Source organism: Dipodomys spectabilis, unplaced genomic scaffold (genome assembly GCF_019054845.1).
Source record: "Dipodomys spectabilis isolate Male_0828 unplaced genomic scaffold, ASM1905484v1 ptg000227l, whole genome shotgun sequence".
Taxonomy (NCBI): Eukaryota; Metazoa; Chordata; class Mammalia; order Rodentia; family Heteromyidae; genus Dipodomys; species Dipodomys spectabilis.
The window spans coordinates 2,451,063-2,473,788 of record NW_024870904.1 but is presented as its reverse complement, the minus strand read 5'-3'; the positions used below and the strand labels follow the sequence as shown (position 1 = coordinate 2,473,788).

Here is a 22,726-nt window from a genome sequence, read left to right as displayed (position 1 = left end):
TAATTGGCTTATGGTTGGTCTATAATTGGTTGACATTTGACCCGGTTTATGGTCTGGCCAGGTGGTCATTGTCAAGGTTTGTCCCAGGGATGGCTTAATTAATTTGGAACTGAAGAACATGCACTTATCTATAACCGCTATTCTTGTTCTGGGTGGGCTGATATCTGGGCCAGCCAATACTTGAGTTATTGCCAATTATCTCCCAGGCCAAAGGGGGTCTAAATGCAAGCATATTTACAGAGGCAAAGTCAGCAATTAGCAAGTTAATAATGGTTGTGGTGAAGTGAGGTTCCTAATTTTTAACTCTTCACTATGTAGTAAACTTTAATCTCAGGTACTTTTCTACTAAATAACATGTGTGGCAATGTATCATTAGGAATCTAGTGGGAGAAATGATTCAGAAATATGTGACACATTTGAGCAATAGTCAGTGAAAACATCTGCAAAACCTACAAGCAAGATGCACAGATTATAATAATTTGTATCTTTTGTCTATTTGTGTTTGTTATTAATGCTATTTTTAGTGTGGTTCCAGCTAAACAGTTTGAGCATATTTGAAGCACTTTCACTTTGTTATTTCAGTAGGTAAAATAGATACATATGTCACTCATATCTCTTCGTAGAATCCCAAATTTGATTTTTCCATATTCTTTTCAATGACAGGTCTTGTTTTGGAGTCCAGCAAGCTCTTGAACTTGTTTTGTAGCATAGGCTGGCACCTAATCCTTCCTGAGTTTCCTATGTTCAGGGAGTATATGTTTGTTCAAGGCTGTGTGTGGCTCCATTAGCTATTCTTATGCGTACAGTTCACTGATAAAACACATGGCCATATTGCTGTGTGGCCATTTCTTCCATCCATCTACACCAGTTTTCATCTTCCATCTGTGAAGCTGTATGATCATTAAATAGGCAGCTCCTGTTCCTCTCTATCTCAGCCTCTGGAATCATCCTACATTTGGCCTCTACAAGTTTGTTGATCCTTGGAAGCTCAGTAAGGGAAAACATACCGTGGCTGTTCCTTTATGTCTGGTGTTTTATTTTGTTTTTGTTTTTTGCCAGTGATGAGGCCTGAACTCTGGGTCTGGGTGCTGTCCCTCAGCTCTTCTGCTCAAGGCTAGCTCTTGACCACTGGAGCCACAGGGCCACTTCCGGCTTTTTCTGTTTATGTGGTGCTGAGGAATCGAACCCAGGGCCTCATGCTTGCAAGGCATGCACTCTACCGCTGAGCTACCTTCCCAGCCCCATGTCTGGTGTGTTTTATTTAGCTTATTTTATTTAACGTTCATCCCTGCCATAAAATGTAGTAAAATTTTCCTCCTTTTCCACACATTTATTGTTTCACATGCTTCGATGTTTTGCTTATTATGAGTAGATTTTGTGAAGAGATTCTCCAAGTATCTGTTCTACTCCCTGCTTTATCTTCTGTTGCACACAAGTATAGAAGTGCTTAACCATGTTCCTATGTAGTTCTATATTTAGTTCTTTTCAGGACTCTTGGTATCATCTTTGATAGTTTTACATACATGAGAGAAATGCACCAAGACTCACATTGTTTTCACATCTTTCCTAGCTTTTGTAAGACTTCGGATGGATTTTTGTTGTTTTTATTTAAAACTATGTCCTTATTAGCATGTGTAAAAGTTATTTTATTGTAATCCATTTAGAGATATATGCAAATATTTTCTCTCATACCATTCTTTTGCTTCTTTGTTGATAGTGCTGTTCAGTATACAAGGTTTTCATTGTAGGCACTTAATCTTGTGTGGTTTTGTATTTATTTTTTAAATTTTTATTTATTTATTTACTTACTGTCAGTCATTGGTCTTGAACTCTGGGCCTGAGCGCTGTCCCTGAGCTCTTCAGTTCAAGGCTAGCACTCTACCACAGCATCACTTCCAGTTTTCTAGTGGTTTATTGGAGTTTCACAGGTTTTCCTGCGCGGGCTGGCTTTGACCCATAATCTTCAGATCTCATCTTGCATCACAGGAGAGAAACCCGATGATGTGATAAATGTGGAAAGTCTTTCAGACATAAGTCATCTCTCATTTTGAATCAGAGAACACAAACAGGAGAGAAACCTTATGAATGTAACAAATAGGGAAAGTCTTTCAGACAGAAATCAGACCTCACTTTGCATGTAAGAATACACACAGAGAGAAGCATTCTGAATGTAATGAATGTGGAAAGGCTTTCAGACAGCAGTCAGACCTCACTTTGCATCAGAGAACACATATAGGAGAGAAGCCTTATGAATGTAACAAATGTGGAAAATCTTTCAAGTGGAAGTCCCACCTCAACAAATATATGAGAATTCACAGGAGAGAAATCCTATGAATGTAACAGGCATAAGTAAATTCACACATGTCAGAAACCTTAGGAATGTAATAAAGCGTGGAAAGCACTCTCCTGGAAGAAAGCTCGGTTTGCATCAGAGCACACACATCAAAGAGAAGCCTTCTGAATGTAGCAAATGTTCAATCTTTCCTCCAGAAGGCACAGCTCAGGATTTATCTTTGAACAGACACAGGAGAAAAATCTTATGAATGAAACAAATGTGGAAAGTTTTTCAATAAAAAGTCATACCTCAGTTTGCATCAGCAAACAAACACAGGAGAGAAGTGTTACGAATGTAAGAAATGTGAAAAATCCTTCACCAAGAAGGCACAGCTCAGTGCTTATAGCACATACACGAGAGAAACCTTATAAATATTACAAATGTGAAAATTCTTTGACCTGGAAGGCATACCTCAGTGTTCATCGGAGAACTGTCTCAAGTAAGAGGAAAGAAAATTAACAAATACAACAGATGCGCAATGACTTTTAATCAGAAGTCAGTCCTCAGTGCACCTGAGATCTGACACAGTAGGAATTAATGTATAATAAATGCATAAAAACAAATCCAGAAGTCACATCTCTACAGGTAAAAGAGAGCTGAACACATGACAGAATCTCTTTATATGTAAACATTAGAGGAAGGATTTCAAACAGAACTCTATCTTCAGCAAGCATGAAAGCACTCACTCATACAGAAACCCAATGTAGGAAGCTGTCAGAAACTTCTGAGAGAAATCCTTCATGGCAGAGGTAAGCTAGGTGTAATGGGAACCATTCATTGCTCTTGGCACTCACTGACTCATTTATAAGGAATGGTTTGTCAAGGTAATTTTATAATCTCTTCTCAGAAATAAGAACTTTGGCCCTTTGAGACTGAAGTCAGATCATCTGCAAGGTGGTTTGTGTAGTGACAGATGGGAAAAGACTGCCATGATATGAGCCAAGGATATGAAAGCATCGATTTCTCCACCACTCCACCGAAGTCTGCCACTGTATGTGTGGTCTATGCACTATAACACAAATGACTTACTACTTCCAGTACAGTTTTTGAATGGAAAATCTGATGGAAGATACCATTCCTTGTTTATTACAAAATGTGCACATTTCTCATCACCTTTTTTTCCCAAATTAGTTCATAAAACATTCAGTTAACATGGAAGGACACATTTGGGGGTATACACATTTGTGTGTGTGGAGGGGGGGGTACAAGCTCTGAAACTTGAACTCAGAGCCTAAGCACTGTCTTCAAGCATTTTTGCTGAAGGCTAATCTACCATTTGAGCCACAACTGCACTTCTGGTTTCTTTGGTGGGCAAATAAAGACAAGAGTCTTAAGCATTTGGTTTTCAATGAGTAATCCCCAAATGACTTCAGTACTTACTTTAGATTTAATTAACATCTGGTGATGACTCACTTCTGATTGATTGACAGTAAGCCCATTCTAACTGTGGATAATGTGAAGAGCCTGTGTTTTCTCATTATTCTGGAGGCTGAATGTAAAGTTAGAAGGATGAATATCTCTCTACCCCCACTACTATCCCTTTCTCCAACTCCCTTCAGATAATTTTACCAACCCATTATTAAGACATTGTTAGGGGCTGGGAAGGTGGCTCAGTGGTAGAGTGCTTGCCTTGCATGCATGAGGCCTTGGGTTCGATTCCTCAGCACCACATAAGCAGAAAAGGCCAGAAGTGGTGCAGTGGCTCAAGTGATAGAGCGCTAGCCTTGAGCTGAAGAGCTGAGGGACAGTGCCCAGGCCCTGAGTTCAGGCATCACAACTGACAAAAAAAAAAAAAAAAGACATTGTTAAACTTAATTCTGGGAGTAATGTAAAAATTATAAACATGGAAAAATGAACAGAAGATGGTTTTTAGGGAGATGAGAGAGAGAAGTAGATAGAGGAAGGACTGTGTTAGGCATTTTGTAGGGTAAAATTCAGGTGAATATTGATCCTTGTCACTTTCTATAGGTACATACAGAAATTTGAAGTACAATATTATGTTACAAGTTTTCATTGTGTAGTGATTGCATATCTGATACCCAGAATACATATTGTTCTTTTTGACAAGGGGCATGTACAATGTCATGGAGGGATATGGAGGATATTATATTAAGTTAAATAACTAGATAACTAGATATTAAGTTAAATAACTAGTTCAATAACTAGAAAGATATTTAGTAATCTCACACAAAAGTGGAAGCTAAGAAAAGTACAAGCAACAACTCACAGAGATTGAGAACAGAATGCTGACCATGAGACATTAATAATAATTTCACAATCATTTCATTTGATTACAAATTATATTGCACTCATTTTGAAGTACAATGTAATATTCAATGATTTCATTGTGCAGTGATTGCATATCCAATAGCCAGAACACATATTTCTTTGTGATGAGAAGAAATTGTCACTTGCAATCTCATGAAGGACCATGGAAGATAGTACATTAAGTGAAATAACCTGACACAGAAAGACACTGAGCAATCACACACAAAAATGGGAGCTTACAAAAACCAATTTCTCAAGAATTTGTATAATAGCTGTTACCAGAGATATGGAGAAATTGGTCACTGTCTTCAGGATTTTCTGTTCAAGATTTTGGTCTTCTTAGGAGTCCAATTAAACTATTACCAATCAACTAAAGGATTTAAGAGTGAACACTGAAAACCAAATTAAGGAGGTAAAGAACTCCATACAAGATCTAAAAGTTCCACCAACGAATTTGAAGGCCTCATATCTAACCAATTGGAAGGAAAGGAAATAAAAAAACCAAGTAGAAAGACTTGAGAGGTTAGTCCATGCAGAAGAGCGAATCTCTGGGACTGAAGACAGCCTAGAGATTATAGAGAACCAACAGATAAGTATTCAAGACAAATCCAAGAAATATGATTCATCTGTTCAACATTTAGAAGACACAATCAGAAGGCCTAATATAAGCATAATGGATGTAAAGGAGGGCCTAGAGAAAGAAGTCAAAGACCTCCAAAGTAGAACTCACACTGATACTCCTCCAATTCTTCAATGAAATTGAAAGGAAAAGTTCACTACCAAGCTTTTTCTATGAAGCCATCATAACCCTCATTCCAAAACTAGGCAGGGACTCATTAAAGAAAGAGAATTATAGACCTCTTTCTTTGATGAACATTGATGCAAAACTTCTCAATAAAATTTTGGCCAATTGACTTCAATAATTCTTCCAAAAAATTATAAACCATGATCAAAAAGGATTCATTTCAGGGATGCATAGCTGGTTCATATACACGAATCAATATAATCCATCACACCAACAAGAGCAAGAATAAGAACCACATTATTATCTCAATAGATGCAGAAAAAGCATTTGATAAGATCCAACACCACTTTATGATGAAAGCTCTGGAAAAAGTAGGAATCCATGGAACATTCCTCTATATAATAAAGGCTGTATATGGCAGAACAACAGCCAGCATTATACTTAGTGATGAAAAGCCTAATTTTCTCTAAATTCAGGTATGAAACAAAGTTGTCTACTCTCTCCACTTCTCTTCAATTTAGTATTAGAATGCCTAGCTTCAGCAATAAGACAAGATGCAAACATAAAGGAGATCCAAATAGGGAAAGAGTAAGTAAAGTTCTCCCTCTCTGCAGATGACATGATCTTGTATTTAAAGAACCCCATGGATTCCCTTGAGCTGATCCAAAATTTTGGCGAAGTAGCAGGGTATAAAATTAATCCTCCAGTAGATGAGTGGATCAAGAAAATGTGGTATATATACACAATGGAATTCTATGTCTCCATCAGAAAGAATGACATTGCCCCATTTGTTAGGAAATGGAAAGACTTGGAAAAAATTATATTAAGTGAAGTAAGCCAGGCCCAAAGAAACATAGGTCCCATGGTTTCCCTTGTTTGCAATAACTAGTATATGTCTGAGTCAAACAGAAAAGGTCAGATAAGTTGATGTTAGGGAAATGAACCCTAAGATATGTATTCAAATGTTTTTTTTTTTCTTTCATGGGATTGTTTCTAACACATTTATAAGATTATTTCTTTGTTGCTTTGTATGTCCCTCCCCCACAGTATAACCCCTGTTTTCACTGTATTTGATGTTGTTATAATTTGTGGAGGGGAAGGGAAAAAACAAATCGTTTAAATAGGGATACAGGTGGACCCATTGCAACAATGAGATGTACAAGTTGTTATGTCAAAAACGAACTTTATAACTTTGGTGGGGGGGAGGAGGGTTAGGTGGGAGGTAGGGGGAGGATGGGATGGGAAGGGGAAACAAAGGAGGAGGCTACAATGCTTGATAAGAAATATACTTATTGGGCTGGGAAGTTGGCTCAGTGGTAGAGCACTTGCCTTGCATGCCTGAGGCCCTGGGTTCGATTCCTCAGCACCGCATAAGCAAAAAGAAAAAAGCCGGAAGTGGCGCTATGGCTCAAGTGGTAGAGCGCTAGCCTTGAGCTGAAGAGCTGAGGGACAGCGCCCAGGCCCAGAGTTCAGGCCCCATGACTGGACCCAAAAAAAAAAAAAAAAAATCTCAAGAAATATACTTATTATCTTGCCCATGTAATTGTAACCCCTCTGTAAAGTATTTTCACAATAAAAAAATTAAAAAAAAATTGATCCTCAAAAATCAATGGCTTTTCTGGATGCCAATAATGAGAAGAGCATGGCTGAAATCAGGAAAGCAACTCCTTTTGTAATAGCCCCACACAAAAAATAAAATACCTAGGAGTAAACTAAAGAAGTAAAGGGCCTCTATAATGAAAACTGTAAAACCTCAAAAAAGAAAATTAAAGCAGAACTAAGGAAGTAGAAAAACCTCCTATGCTCCTGGATTGGGAGGATTAACATCATGAAAATGGCAATACTGCCAAAGACTATCTACAAATTCAATGTGATGCCTATCAATATCCCAACCTCATTCTTCAATGAAATAGAAGCAACTGAAAAATTTATATAGAATAAAAGACTCCAAATAGCAAAACAATCCTTAGCAGAAAGAAAAGTGCTGGAGGAATATCAATACTCCAGTGGTAGAGCGCTAGCCTTGAGCTGAAGAGCTGAGGGACAGCGCCCAGGGCCAGAATTCAAGCCCCATGAACGCCAAAAAAAAAAAAGACTCCACAGAGCTCCCCTATGACCCAGCAATCCCACTTTTGGGATCACAAACAACACCATCCTAAAGCTACCAGCACAACAATGTTTGTTGCAGCATTATTTACCATAGCTAAGATATGGAATCAACCCAGAGGCCCTGCCACGCCTACTCCAGTGGAGTCTGCTTAGCATGGGAAACCAGCTTTCAGACCTGAGAACAGGAAAGATCTTATGGGACAGTTAAGGCCTCTATAAAAATAGGTAATGGTTAATTGGTGACAAACATCGAAACCCATTGTATTTCTTAGAGATAAGCCGGAAACAAGTGCCTATCAGGCGACCAGCTGGTGACCACCCATGAAGCCCTGCAGCAAGACTGTGTAACCTTTTGCCCTTTCTCATGGAGACTTTTGCTATAAAAATTTGTTATCCTCTGCATTAAATCGCACTCAGCATCCACTCCTCTTGTGTGTGAGTTGTCTGTTTGCCATCTCCCCACCTATTCCAGTTCCTCCACTAGGTGTCCTCCGTCGTCCTGACAGAGCCGGTCCGCGGCAAGGCCCCTCAGTAGATGAATGGATCAAGAAAATATGGGACATATACACAATGGAATTCTATGCCTCCATCAGAAAGAATGACATTGCCCCATTTGTTAGGGGCAGACTTGGAAAAATGTGTATTAAGTGAAGTAAGCCAGGCCCAAAGAAACATAGGTCCCATGGTTTTCCTTATTGGCAATATCTAGTATATGTCTAGAACAAGCAGAAAAGGTCAAAAGGTAAGTATATAGGAGCATATGAGATGTTAAGCAAAATGAACCCCAAGATAGTGACACAAGATGTTTTATCTTTGTTGCTGTTGTTCTTAATGCATTTACAATGTACTAAGTGATTTTTTTTTTGGTATGTTCTTCCCCCATGGTATTACCCATTTTTTTCAATGTATTTGATTCTGGTGCCCTGCATCTTATATATACATTTTTCTAATTTGGGAAGGGAAATAACAAAATGCTGAAAGAATACAAGTTGACCCATTGTACCAATGAGATATACAAGACACTATGTTGAAAATGAGCTTTACAATTTTGGGCCAGGGGAGAGGAGAGTTGGGGCCAGAAGAGTGGGCAGGGAAAAACAAAGCAGGGGGTAACAATACTTGATACAAAATGTACTCATTACCTTACTCATGTAACTGTAACCCCTCTGTACAGTATCTTTACAATAAAAAATATATTATATATATATATATATATACATAGATATATATAAGATTTTTCTTTTTGGAGCTAAGAAGGTGGCTCAGTGGTAGAGCTCTTGCCTTGCATGCCTGAGGCCCTGGGTTCGATTCCTCAGCACCACATAAGCAAAAAGAAAAAAGCTGGAAGTGGCACTGTGGCTCAAGTGGTAGAGTGCTAGCCTTGAGCTGAAGAGCTGAGGGACAGCGCCCAGGCCCAGAGTTCAGGACCCACAACCAGACCCCCTCCCAAAACAAAAGATTTTTCTTTTTAATCCTTTGGCCAAATTGGTGTGAATGAGAATATGCTTTTGTATTTTTACCAGTGTGGCATGGGCTTGACCATCACAGAATGGTTATGGGCCAAAGTCTTCACTGTGGGGAATTCACACGAAACAGATCAGACATAGGCAGTGGTGACAGAAATCACAGGGTTGCAGCCTGATGCCCTGGATTTAAAAGAACAGTGGAATCTATACCATGTATAGATGATTCTGTGTCAAGGTTCCATGTTTGATGTTGTGGAAATGTTACCTGTGCCTGTTAATCAAATTGACTAACCTTGGGGAAAAAAAGGTAAGCCTTCACTTGCTTCCTTTATGTGGTTAAATAATTTGCAGCTCATATGAATATCTGTTTCCTGTGATCTCAACCATGCTCTCAGGGAAGGGCAGAGCAAGAATTGAGAGATTTTTGAACACTTCCTCAGATTCCCAACACTCCTGAGTGATGGTAATGAGAAAAAAGTCTCATTAGGTGCTGAAGTTAGAGTTCCCTCAATGCTTGATTCCTTGCATGGTGTCATGGAATCTAGAGCCAAAAGCAAGTCTTAATCCCTTTCTTAAACCCTTCTGCAACAAAGGGATCCTGGAAAGACTGATGCTCTAGATTGCTTGAACCATGGGAAGGTTCAAATCATTTCCATTCCTGAACAAAATTAGATCAGCTTCTGCATGATGAAGAGACTACTTGTGAAAATCCTCTCTAAACATATACTTGTTGTCAAAGGCTTCTAGGGGCCTTCATTATCAGTAAGTAGGTGACCCCATCTATGACCAGTGTTCTACTTGGCCCCCAAGACTGCCCAGAGCTCAGAACATCCTGAACCAATTGCCACTTGATGTTTGTGCCAATAATTTTTCTTTGACCAGCCCCAATGAGCACTTAAGCTAATTAATGGAGGCCTTGTGCCCTAGTAAACTGATGTTTAGAGAATGATGACTTTCTGTTGATTACTGAGTTGAGTTAAAGAACAAGCCAGGGGGCCAGGACACCTGAGAACAGGTATCTTCCTTCTCAAGTCCTCCTCACCAATGAAGGACTCAGTCAGTCTTATCATCTTTAGGACAGGGGAACAGCAATTGATCTCCCGTATAAAGTTAGTGCCACAGTCCCTAACAGCACCAATCACTCAGAGGAACACCCAAGTTGTTTTCCCTCCACCACCCAGTGTCTACTACTGTCCTGATGGCGCTACTCCCTCTGATCACTCCCCCAGTAGGGCCCGATTAACAGGGACTAAGATAGCAGTACAATCTCAGTACTATGCTCTGAAAACACACCTAAGTATCTGGATTTCCATGTCTAACATTCTCTATTTGGTTATCTACAGGAAGAAGATGATGTATAATTACTGTCTGATGAAATTCTATTACTATATCCATTTTTCTTTTGTTTGCTTTTACTGGTTATTAGCCTTAAATTCATGGCACTCTAGTCTTCTTTGGCTTCTATGGTAAAGCTTGGCACTCTATTCCACGTGCCACACCTCAAATTCTGACATTGTTCTATTTAGTATCACAAGTTCATTCATCTAATAAAGGCAGTGTATGTGTGATCCCTGTTATCTGTTCTCTTACAAGATGTTTACCAGGGCTGGGAAGTTGGCTCAGCGGTAGAGCACTTGCCTTGCATGCCTGAGGCCTTGGGTTCAATTCCTCAGCACCACATAAGCAAAAAGAAAAAAGCCAGAAGTGGTGCTGTGGCTCAAGTGGTAGAGCGCTAGCCTTGATCTGAAGAGCTGAGGGACAGCACTCAGGCCCAGAGTTCAGGCCCCACGACCGGACCCAAAAAACATTAAAAAAAAAAAAAAAAAGATGTTTACCAAAACTAAATTAGAAAAACTACAATACTTGAAATTGGGAAAAATATTTTCATAGCATGATCTAAAATAAAAATTGAGTAATTTAATGGAATTTTGTAACAAATTTAAAAAGTAAAAAATTGCAGAGGAATATAGATTAACATTGAACAGTCATGTGTAAAAACAGCATTCAGATGCTCTGTATGAACATACTTTCCACAGCAATTCAGATTTCCCATTTCTCATGACTAGACACGGGAACATGAGAATGTTCCAACCATTTAAATGTGAACCTCTTGACTGAGTAGAAGGCAAGACTGTATCATCTCATAATCATGACGAGAGGTCATCATGGAATGTTCACAATGAGCACCTGCCACTAGAGTTTGCCATGAACAGTTTTGTTTCAAAAAAATAAATCCTTCAACCACACATTATAATGTGTAACCAATGTAGAGTGCCATCATGACAAACAATGAGCAGCATTTAAAATGTATTTTCATTGTGAAAATTTGTTTGAATTAAGAATAAATGTGACATGTAAAATAAAAAGCTTTCTTGGCTGGGCGCTGATGGCTCACGCCTGTAATCCTAGCTACTCAGGAGGCTGAGATCTGAAGATCACGGTTCAAAGCCAGCCCAGGCAGGAAAGTCCGTGAGACTCTTATCTCCAATAAACCACTAGAAACCCAGAAGTGGCACTGTGGCTCAAGCGGTAGAGCGCTCACCTTGAGCTGAAGAGCCCAAGGACAGTGCCCAAGCCCAGAGTTCAAGCCCCAAGACTGACCAAAAAAATTTTTTTCTTGATTTGAAATATCAATCTCACTAATTGGTAATTTATTTGATATACTCTTTCAAATACAGGCAAATAGATCAATAGATAGCGATATATATTTATGTCGCTTTGGAGTAAGCAGTAAGATTACGGTTCATTCATTGAATGCGGTGCTTTGTATAAGTGAGCACAAACTCACCCAGTCATTTGAAACCACGTAGACTCCTCTGTAACACCTGTCAATTTATCAGACCTTTGGCACAATCATTGGCTCCTTACATTCCTAAGATTTCTAACTAGTGTGAATTCTCTTATGCTTGATGAGGTGTGAATTCTGGGTAAAGGGCTTTCCACACCTGTTACATTCATAAGGTTTCTCTCCTGTGTGTATTCTCTGATGGATGTTAAGCTCTGTCTTCCGGGTGAAAGACTTTCCACACCTGTTACATTCATAAAGTTTTTCCCCAGTGTGTTTTTGCTGATGGACATTAAGATCTGCCCTCCTCATGAAACACTTTCCACACTTGACACATTCATAAGGCTTCTCTCCTGTGTGTGTTCTCTGATGGACAGTAAGGTTTGCCTTCTTGATGAAAGACTTTCCACACATGTTACATTCATAAGGTTTTTCTCCTGTGTGTGTTCTCTGATGATCAGTAAGGTGTGTCTTCCGGGTGAAAGACTTTCCACACACATTACATTCATAAGGTTTCTCTCCTGTGTGTGTTCTCTGATGATCATTAAGGTGTGTCTTCCGGGTGAAATGCTTTCCACACCTTTTACATTCGTAAGGTTTCTCTCCTGTGTGTGTTCTCTGATGGGCAGTAAGTTGTGTCTTCCGGGTGAAATGCTTTCCACACCTGTTACATTCATAAGGTTTCTCTCCTGTGTGTGTCTTCCGATGGATAGTAAGTTGTGACGTCCAGGTGAAAGACATTCCACACCTGTTACATTCATAAGGTTTCTCTCCTGTGTGTCTTCTCTGATGTGAAGTGAGGTATGACTTCAGTCTGAAAAACATTCCACATTTGTCGCATTCATAAGTTCTCTCTTCTGTGTGACTTCTCTGATACTGATTGAGAGCTGACTTCTGGGTAGAATTTGTCCTACATCCTTCATATTGATAGGGTTTCTCTTCTGTGGGTGTTTGAGGTGGGAAAGTCAGATCTGACTTCAGAGACATAGATTTTTCACACTGGATATAATCATTGGACTTCTCTGCATATTTGCTATGGGGTTTTGCAAGGACAATTTCCCTACTGAAAGGTTTTTTACATACATTATATGTACAAGGATTCTCTCTTGTGCACATTTTCTGATGTGTAGTGACTGTATGTCTTAAATAGAAGGTTTTTCCACATCCAGTGCATTCAGGTGTTTTCCTCTGGCCCTGAAGTATTTCTTCGGCAAGGAGAGTAGACTTACATTGCTGCTCATCACTCAAATCAAAAGTTCTCATACTTTCTTCTACTGTGTTACTATTTTTGACAGCTACTTCACACAGACATTCACGTGGACTTTCCTGGAAGTTCTTAATCACATCCTCCATTTCTTGGACATCTAAAATGAGTCAGAGAAAAAAAAGACAAAAACATAAGACCAAAAATTCCTTAATGAGGGGGCTGGGAAGGTGGGCTCAGTGGTAGAGTGCTTGCCTTGCATGCATGAGGCCCTGGGTTCGATTCCTCAGCACCACACAAGCAAAAAGAAAAAAGCCGAAAGTGGCGCTGTGGCTCAAGTGGTAGAGCACTAGCCTTGAGCTGAAAAGCTGAGGGACAATGCCCAGGCCCAGAGTTCAGGCCCCACGACCGGACCCAAAAAAAAAAAAAATTCCTTAATGTAAAGGTAAAGACATTTTCTCCCATCCTATCTGTTAGAGACTTAAAATACCAAAGTATGGGGCTGGGAATATGTCTTAGTGTTAGAGTGCTTGCCTAGCATTCAAGAAGCCCTGGGTTTGATTCCTCAGTACCACATAAACAGAAAAAACCAGAAGTGGCATTGTGACTCAAGCAATAGAGTGCTAGTATTGAGCAAAAGAAGCTCAGACACTGCCCAGGCCTTGAGTTCAAGCCTCAGGACTGACAAAAAATGTATCAAAGTAGGAATAGCTTTATGAAAAATATACTCTTCTGCCTAATACATTAATTAAGAAAGTAATAATGATATTTTACAATGGAAAATGTTTTTCTGTATTTCAGTTTTTTCTTCTTTTTATATCAGGAAAAATATTTACTCAACTACATACTGCTAGAGTTTTAAGCTGAGTATTTGCCATCTGCCTTTAGTATTTTTGTGGTTGTGTTTTTCAAATATTGTTTTGTTTGACCATAGGGGAATGCTGCTTTGTTTCCTTTTCTTTTCTTGAAAAATGTATTTTTCTACTTTGCTTTTCATCTATTAGGTGAGACATACGAATAATTACTAGACTCAGAGACCATTAAGAGTATTTTATACATCCCCTTGCCTTTCATCTAAGCAGGAATGGTTTGTTTTAATTGTGAAGATGATGTACAGAGGGGTTACAGTTACATACTGTAGATAGTGAGTACATTTTTATGTCGGTTGTGGGGCCTGAACTTTGGGCCTGAGTGCTGTCTCTCAGCTCTTCAGCTCAAGGCTAGCATTCTACTACTTGAGCCACAGCGCCACTTCCAGCTTTTTCTGCTAATGTGGTGCTGAGGAATCGAATCCAGAGCCTCATGCATGCAAGGCAAGCGCTCTACCACTGAGCCACCTTCCCAGCCCCCTTAATGAGCCTTTTTAGACTAAATGCTTTGCTTCTGAATCCCAGTATCTGCCCACCACTGATAAGCTATTTTCCTTATTAAAGGACAGCAACCCTGGCATACTACTTATTTCCTCATACCAGCACACTCCGAATTTCAAAGAAAATGAAATCTCATATTCTAAATTTCTCATTTTAGTTTTTTGTTTCAGAGTAATTTCTACAAGGAGAAAGAGAATTGCTAACTTTAATTCTACTGCCACACAGAGTTCAGTGTTTCCGTATGAATTCTGGATTCACAAGTCTTTGAGACAAAGGATCACCTAGTTCTCTACCACACTCAGGACTCAGGGGAAGTAGGAACATTATTGCTCAGTACAATGCAAGATGAACTTACCAACCAAGCTCTCAATCCAACATCACTATGCAAGGTGTATTAACTCACTTGTGTAATTCTTGTCTGAGGCTTCTCCTATCCATGGTTCTGCACCTTCCTCCAGCTTGACAATCAAGTTAGGTTTAGGAACACAGGGCCCTGCTAATAAGAACCAGTGAAGAACTGTTGCTCATGCTGGGTCATCACTGCTATAAAAGTTCAGACATCCTATTCACAAGGTTGCTACTAAATCTTGTTTCTCATTCCTCACTGGATCCATAGTTAACTTGCCCCTAGCTTTGGATTTATTTTGCCAGTTATGTAGCTTGAACTCAGCTCTTTTGCTGAAGGCTAGCATTCTACCAATTTGAGTCCCAGCTCCACTTCCAGTTTTTAAGTGGTTAATTGGAGATAAGTCTTGTGGTGTCTTTGCTGCCATTACTGGCTTCAAACTGAAATCCTGGATTTTAGCCACCAGATTAGCTAGGATTAAAGGGATGAACCACCGCACCCAATACCACACTTGAATAATAAATACCCACTTTCATCTAGTGATTCCCAGATCATGCTTCCAATAGTCATATACATTCTACTCTACATTGTATATCCACCTACAACAAATCGTCTCAAGTGGGAAGACTGTCTCGTGTTAGTGGAACACAGTTTAGAACTTTTGTCTCACTTCTTACTTGGCAACTTGAAAAAAGAATACAAATGCCTCACGAGTTATATAATCAAGTTGAAGTTTTCCTGAAAAAGGAATGATACTTCGCATGGACTGGAATCTTCTACTCAAATACCAATGCAAGTTTGATAAATGTTCACATATCTACTAAAAACACTTGACCTAACAAATGAATGTGACTTTTGCTCACCCAAGGACACCAGGTTGCCGTAGGTCTCCAGCATTACATCTCTATACAGGGTCCTCTGAACAAGATCCAAGTCCTGCCACTCCTCCCAGCTGAAGTCCACAGCCACATCATCAAATGACACCAGTTTCTGTAATGGCACATTTCCATCAAGTAAAAATATGTGTATGTGTGTATGTATGTGTGTATATACGTGTGTGTGCGCGCGTGCGCCTTTAGTCATGAGAATATCAAGTCTGGAATTTCATTCTTTTACATGCATGTTTTTGTCTTAAATAGAGTATTTGGGGCTTGATGTATTATCTATACAATGCGAGAAAGAAAAATGAAAGTAGAAATGTTTGCTTAAAGAAATTAGCTAATTATTCATTTGGCCTTTATAAGATTTGACACTGTGGCTCAAGTGGTAGAACCCTAGCCTTGAGCTGAAGAGCTGGGGACAGTGCGCAGGCCCAGAGTTCAAGCCCCACGACCATCCAAAAAAAAAAAAAGTTAAGTAAAGGAGGCATGTGATCTAAAAAATATACAAGAAATTTTTTAAAGTTCAAATGAAATATAGTACTAATTTGTTCTGTAGAGACTAAAAGGAGAGATTTTTTTACTCCCATATCAAACCCATTACAAATGAAGACTGTACAGCAATTTTTCCAATCTAGCCATTCTTGAAAATACTAGAGGTGTAGAGGCTGACTAACACCAAAAATGGAAATATATCTGTAAGAAAGAAAATATCCTTCAATTCACAATTGGGCTGAGGCACTCTCCTAAAATGTAGATTGAAGACATTTTCAGGAAATGATACTTCATTAAAAAAACATTGTATTTAAGAGTATTACAAGAAATTATTCTCCCCCAAGAGAACACCAAAAGGAGTCAACTTAGATATAAAACAGTAAATGTGCCATGTGCTGGTGGCTCACACCTGTAATCCTAGCGATTGAGGAGGCTGAGATCTGAAGATTGCAGTTCAAAACCAGCCCAGGCAGGCTCTTAACTCCAATAAACTACAAGAAAACCAAAAGTGGTGCTGTGGCTCAAGTGGTAGAGCGCTGGCCTTGAGCTGAAGAGCTCAGGGACAGTGCCCAGGCCTAGAGTTCAAGCTGCATTATCAACAAACAACAACAACAACAAAACCCAACAGTAAATGTTTAGGTAAGGATAAAGGAATGTATGAATGTATAGAACATACATTTTATGTAATTTTTCTAAAATGACGAAATGATGAAAATGATTTGTGCAAGGAAAACATAGCACCATATCATTATTCATAGAGCATGAAAATTCAATATACAAACACATAAGGGTATTAAAAATAAAGTACATGGGTTACGTAAATGGATCAGCTGATATTGTACTTCCTGGGCAAATATGAGGGCCTGAGTTCAAAGAATTAATTCCACCAAAAAAGAAACTAAAAGGCCAATAGTGTTAGGTTATTAATGGAATTATCTCACTGAAAAGTAACTATATTATATGATGTCATATGCTGGTACTGTGAGAATATTGTAAACTCTTAGAGTACTTGGTAATAATAGAGTGAACTACACTGAGCATGTTAGTGTCCTTTGTCTACCATACAAATTAATCAGACTGGACAAGAAATTTATTTTCTTGCAGTTCCTGTATACAATTTTTGTGCATGGTTTACTTCTGCCAAAGCTCTATGCTTCAGTCCTAGGATGGCCTTTGTTCTGTACAAAAAAAATCTCTAATTACTTCTTTATGAAGAACACAGTGTAACTATCAGACAAGATTACAGGTACTACATAACAGCCCTTTAAAAGGGATATACGGGCCTTGCATATTTATAAGTTGCACAGATGCAGTAAACCATAGAGCCAAAATATTTGAAAAAGTATGGCAACTGTATTAAACATTCAGTCTTTGGTGTTCGCTTCGGCAGCACATATACTAAAATTGGAACGATACAGAGAAGATTAGCATGGCCCCTGCATAAGGATGACACGCAAATTCGTGAAGCGTTCCATATTTTTAAACAAAGGAGGAGGCTACAATGCTTGATAAGAAATGTACTCATTATCTTGCCCATGTAATTGTAGTCCTTCTGTACAGTATTTTCACAATAAAAAAAAATTCAGTCTTTGAACAAACCATCATTATCCTATGAACAATTCAGTATAATAGCTATTTACATAGGATTTAAATTGTAATGGGTATGACAGGTGATTTACAGAGTAGAGAGGAATGCCTACAGGTTATACTAGAGGTGCTTTACAGTATATGGAAGGACGTATGCAGGTTATATGGAAACAAAATAGGAAATGAGTATCATATGAGACAAACAAATAACAAATAGCAAAGTGGCCATCAAAATTAAACTGCATTAACACTGTAATATATAGTTAATATAGAAGGCACTGTCTGGCTTGAACAGAAAGAAAAAACTCATATACTTTGAAAAAGACATATACGAAATATATAGAAAGAAAGAAATGAATACAAAGATATCAGAAGTAAAAATCAATAATGGAAAACACAAATACTAATATGAAATGAAGCAAATATCAGCCCAAATTGTATGACCACCTATATAAACTATTCATAATAATATATAGAGCTGACATCTAGATAATAAAAGCTGTATGTTGAAACTCAAAGTCTCCAAAGCCATGTTTAAAAGGCCATAGAATTACAATTTCTTAAATCTACCATTCTGTGTAGCTACATTAACCATTCTTTGAACCACAATCTATGATTCTGCTTTCTGAGTAGCTATAATTACAAGTGTGAGCCACTCGTGCCCAGCTCAATGGTCTATTTTTTACAAGTATCCATGGTAACTTTCCCTTTGTAAATTCAAGCAAATATGCTTGCCTGTGGAGACTCAGGGCCCAAGTGCTAGTGAGCCTTGGGATGCCCCGTTTCACCCTCTCTCTCTCAGTTTATGTCTGTGTTTGTGTGATTTTCTTTGGCTCCAGAATCCTGTAGAACTACCTCAGGTAGCAACAATTTCCCTCTATAATAGGTAAGAGAAATGTCAATTATAAGAGCCACATCAGCAAAGATAAATTGATCAGTAAGAAAACTAGTTCCCAGATAAAGCATGTGAAGAAAAAAAATGAGAAATATATGGAGGTACAAGAACTGAGAAAGAGGCTGGGAAGGTGGCTCAGTGGTAGAGTGCTTGCCTTGCATGCATGAGGCCCTGGGTTCAATTCCTCAGCACCACATAAGCAGAAAAAGCCAGATGTGGCTCTGTGGCTCAGGTGATAGAGCGCTAGCCTTGAGCTGAAGAGCTGAAGGACAGTGCCCAGGCCGAGTTCAGGCCCCACAACCGACAAAAAAAAAAAAGAAAAAAAAGAACTGAGAAAGAGACAGAGAAAAACAAATACAAAGAAAGAATGAAATAAAGAAACCTAGTAAGCAAGAAACAGAATGAATAGAGAAAATTTTAGAAAGAGTCTTGTGAAGACACCTTAGAATAAAACAGAGGGATTTCTAGAAGGCCATAGACTATATCATCAAATATAGCCTAAGTATCAAGTAAGATAAAGACCATGAAACAGTCCAAGAACTATGTATGGAGAGTAATTTATGTACATATAGCTACTCAGTCCCACAGAATATCAAAAGTTGTGTGGGACCACACTGTTTAAGCAACTGTAGTAAAACTTTATTAAGAGCTTAATGTTACTCATGAGGATGGGATCTCTGACAAGTTGCTAGTGAACCTTCACCTTCCATGCGAAGTCACCTACTTTCAATCTCATAACAAATGTGACTCCTTTTTCTCACATCAGAAAAAACTAAACAAACTGAAGCCAATCTGCACTCAACTTAGAATGTAAGATTTCATAATCTGCAAAGTCTACAAGCCATTTTTAACTGATTTAGAAACATTTTTCTGAAGCTGAATCTGTTTTTCTGTTTTTCCATCTTGGACACTCTTACGTTCATAAAATGGAATGTAAAACAAAGTGAGAAATGAAAAGCAACTCACCACAGATCCTTTCATTCTTTCTTGCTGTTGATAATGAACAGGAGATTCTGAAACCATGGCTGGAAGAGAAGGCAAGTGAGGTAGTCAGGAAAGAACCTGTGTGATTGTGCTCCAGATTTTCCTTCTCAAAACATTATACATGGGGCTGGGAAGGTGGCTCAGTGGTAGAGGGCTTGCATGCATGAGGCCCTGGGTTCGATTCCTCAGCACCACATAAGCAAAAAGAAAAAAGCCGGAAGTGGCGCTGTGGCTCAAGTGGTAGAGCGCTAGCCTTGAGCTGAAGAGCTGAGGGACAGCGCCCAGGCCCAGAGTTCAGGCCCCACGACTGGACCCCCCCCCCAAAAAAAAAAACATTATACATGAACTGGATAAGCATAAAGCCTTCTTGGGAAAGAATCTTGACTGTGTCAAGTAGACCATTAAACTCTTTACTAAAGAGGAATCCACAGTCCATTAGTATACTATACTAGATAGTATAAACTCATTTCATTTCTTAGTTAATATACATATAGAACTGGTAAAAAGTAATGTTCTCACAAAAATAATTGAATAATTGAAACCAAAAGAACACATCACATCTTCACTAAAACTAGTTATTAGTGAAATACACTTAAGAGACATATAAAATATTTTTTTAATTACTGAAAAGCTATCCTAGGACTCCATTGAGCATTTATGCTCTACCTCATTCATTTACAAGTTTAAGCACCATGGACAGCGTGTGTTATAATTTAGTATTTTTTACCCAAAAAATGTATACAGACCTGTTTCTTATGTTATAATGTTTCACTAATTTTTATCAAATGGCATATTTCCCTGTACCCAAATACTCAGTGCACCCTGGTGCAATGACTTACAATTTGCCATTTAATCTGCTTTGGCCAAAGGGATATCAGTAAAAACCATATAGACACCAGTTTGACAAGTCGTTCACTGTCCTAAACATTCATATGAAGAGCCTTGGCCATCCTACTAGATATATAAGATGTAATAAAGACACAACATGAAATACTGGTCATAGGAGTAACAGAATCCCAACCAGCAACCCTCAACCAAGGAACCAGAAGATTGAAGTCTTATATGTTATTTAAACAGTATTAATACAAAATAACAAGCTGAGAATACCCCAAAATGTAGACCATAAAACTTAAAACAAATAATTTAAGTACTTCTTGGTTCACTTATTACACAGGAAAAGCTATTATCCACAATTCTGGTTTTTTTATTTTTGGGGTTTTTTTGGTCAGTCCTGGGGTCTGAACTCTGGGCCCTGGGCACTGTCCCTCAGCTCTTCAGACCAAGGCTAGTGCTCTACCACTTGAGCAACAGTGCCACTTCGGATTTTTCTGCATATATGGTGCTAAGGAATCGAACCCAAGGCCTCATGAATGCAAGGCAAGCACTCTACCACTAAGCCACCTTCCCAGCCCATTCTGTTTTGCTTTATTTTTTTAATACAATAAACTAGACTGGAAACTCTTAATATAAGATAAACTTCATGTGTGTGCAGGTGCATGCTCATGCACACACTAGTGTTAGTGTTTGTACTCAGGTCATGGGCACTATCCCAGCACTGGTAAAAAAAAAAAGATAACGTTTCTTAAAAGGAATTGGCTTTATCCAATGATTTAATGAACTTCAGAGAGAAGACTGAGGTTACTCAAATTCTGCCACTGTGCTGCAATATAGAAATTCTACTTGTCTCCATCTATAGGCTCCATGATGCAACATGAGCTCTTGCTTGAGCTGTCAGGCCTGACATCTCTCAATCTACATAAACGTGTGTGTGTGTGTGTGTATATATATATATATATATATATATATATATATATACACACACACACACACTGAATGTGTACACACACAGACACAGGTATGTTTCAGTTCCATGTTTTTGCTGGTGTGTGGGAGATAAGGCTTTCTATTGCCTTTGAACCTTGATCCTTAGATCTCAGCCTCCTGAATAGCTAGGACTGTAGGCATGAGCCACTGTCATATGACACATACATGTCATCTTGGTTCTGTACATCTGGCTGTACTTCCATCATGTGGAACTTAAACCCAGTTCTTCCAGGAGCTAGAGTTACCCAGCAGCAAATCCCAGGAAACTCCATGGATTTGGGTCAAGCCTAGGGTCTCACACAAGATGCCAGGATCATACACTGGCTGCTGGCAATGGAGATTGTCTCGGGTGATAGTTAGCAGTCTGCCATTTTTTCTTTGTTGCCAGTACCAGAACTTGAACTCAAGATCTGATCACAGTCCCTTAGCTCTTTTACTCAAGACTAAGAATGTCTACCACTTGAGCTACAGCTCCATTTCAGGCATTTTAGTGGTTAAGTGGAGATAAGAGTCTCACACTTTCTTCACACCACCACCCTCAGATCTCAACCTCCCAAGTAGCTAAGATTACAAGCTTGAGCTACCAGCACCTGGCTCAAATAGTATTACCGGTCATACTACTTTCAATTTTGAGCTGTGTGGTTCTAGTCAAGTGGCTTAATCTCTTTAGTCCCATTTCCTGACGTGTGAAGTGAGGATTTTAAAAAAGCATAGTAATAATAATACTCTATGGGGGGCTGGGAAGGTGGCTCAGTGGTAGAGCGCTTGCCTTGCATGCTCCAGGCCCTGGGTTCGGTTCCTCAGCACCACATAAGCAAAAAGAAAAAATGCCGGAAGTGGCGCTGTGGCTCAAGTGGTAGAGCGCTAGCCTTGAGCTGAAGAGCTGAGGGACAGCGCCCAGGCCCAGAGTTCAGGCCCCATGACCGGACCCCCCCCCCAAAAAAATAATACACTCTATGGGGGTGGCTATGCACATCTGATGGGGTAAAAATAAGATAAATGAAACATTCATCTCAATACAGCAGTTATTAGTAATCAATATTTATTATTTGTCACTGCTATTATTTGGGCTGGCCTTGATCTGAGACGCCTTCTAAGGTGCAGGGTAGATGAGAAAGGTCCCGCTGCAGCCTCTTCTCTGCCCCCCACCTCACTGGCTCCCTTTGAAGTCACCAGAGGCCCTGGGGTAATAAATGTCCCAACCCTGTTGGTTATGACTTGCTGCCAGATTTGACTTGAACCACTGCTGCTCTGGCTGTGTATTTGAGGAAAGGGGCTAAATGCAGCTGGGGGCCAATGGGGAGATAGCAGCCCATTCTAGCTCTGGTCTTTGAAGGTTCCCCCAGCCACTAGGGAGAAAGAGAGAGAGAAGAGAGGGAGAAATAGAGAGAGGAGGTTGCTCCACAAAGCTGTGTAGCTTACTAATCACGGTGCT

At 39.3% G+C, this 22,726-nt stretch overlaps 1 protein-coding gene, 1 long non-coding RNA gene and 1 other non-coding gene across 3 annotated transcripts in view; 1 reads left to right on the top strand and 2 right to left on the bottom strand.

Annotated features, from left to right (window-relative positions):
* Positions 1–11,804: 11,804 nt before the first annotated feature.
* The window catches only part of LOC122123312 (zinc finger protein OZF-like), a 54,319-nt gene continuing 43,397 nt past the window's right edge, over positions 11,805–22,726 (bottom strand). The window contains exon 5 of the mRNA XM_042697665.1: positions 11,805–12,522. Within this exon, the coding sequence (XP_042553599.1) occupies positions 11,805–12,522 (718 nt within the window). The remainder of the gene's footprint in view (positions 12,523–22,726) is intronic.
* LOC122123262 lies at positions 13,040–15,612 on the bottom strand. Its single transcript, XR_006150367.1, has 3 exons — positions 15,492–15,612; positions 14,686–14,775; positions 13,040–13,072 (listed from the first exon to the last, which is right to left on the bottom strand). It is a non-coding gene; the product is annotated as an uncharacterized LOC122123262 (long non-coding RNA).
* LOC122123367 lies at positions 17,376–17,482 on the top strand. Its single transcript, XR_006150384.1, has one exon. It is a non-coding gene; the product is annotated as a U6 spliceosomal RNA (small nuclear RNA).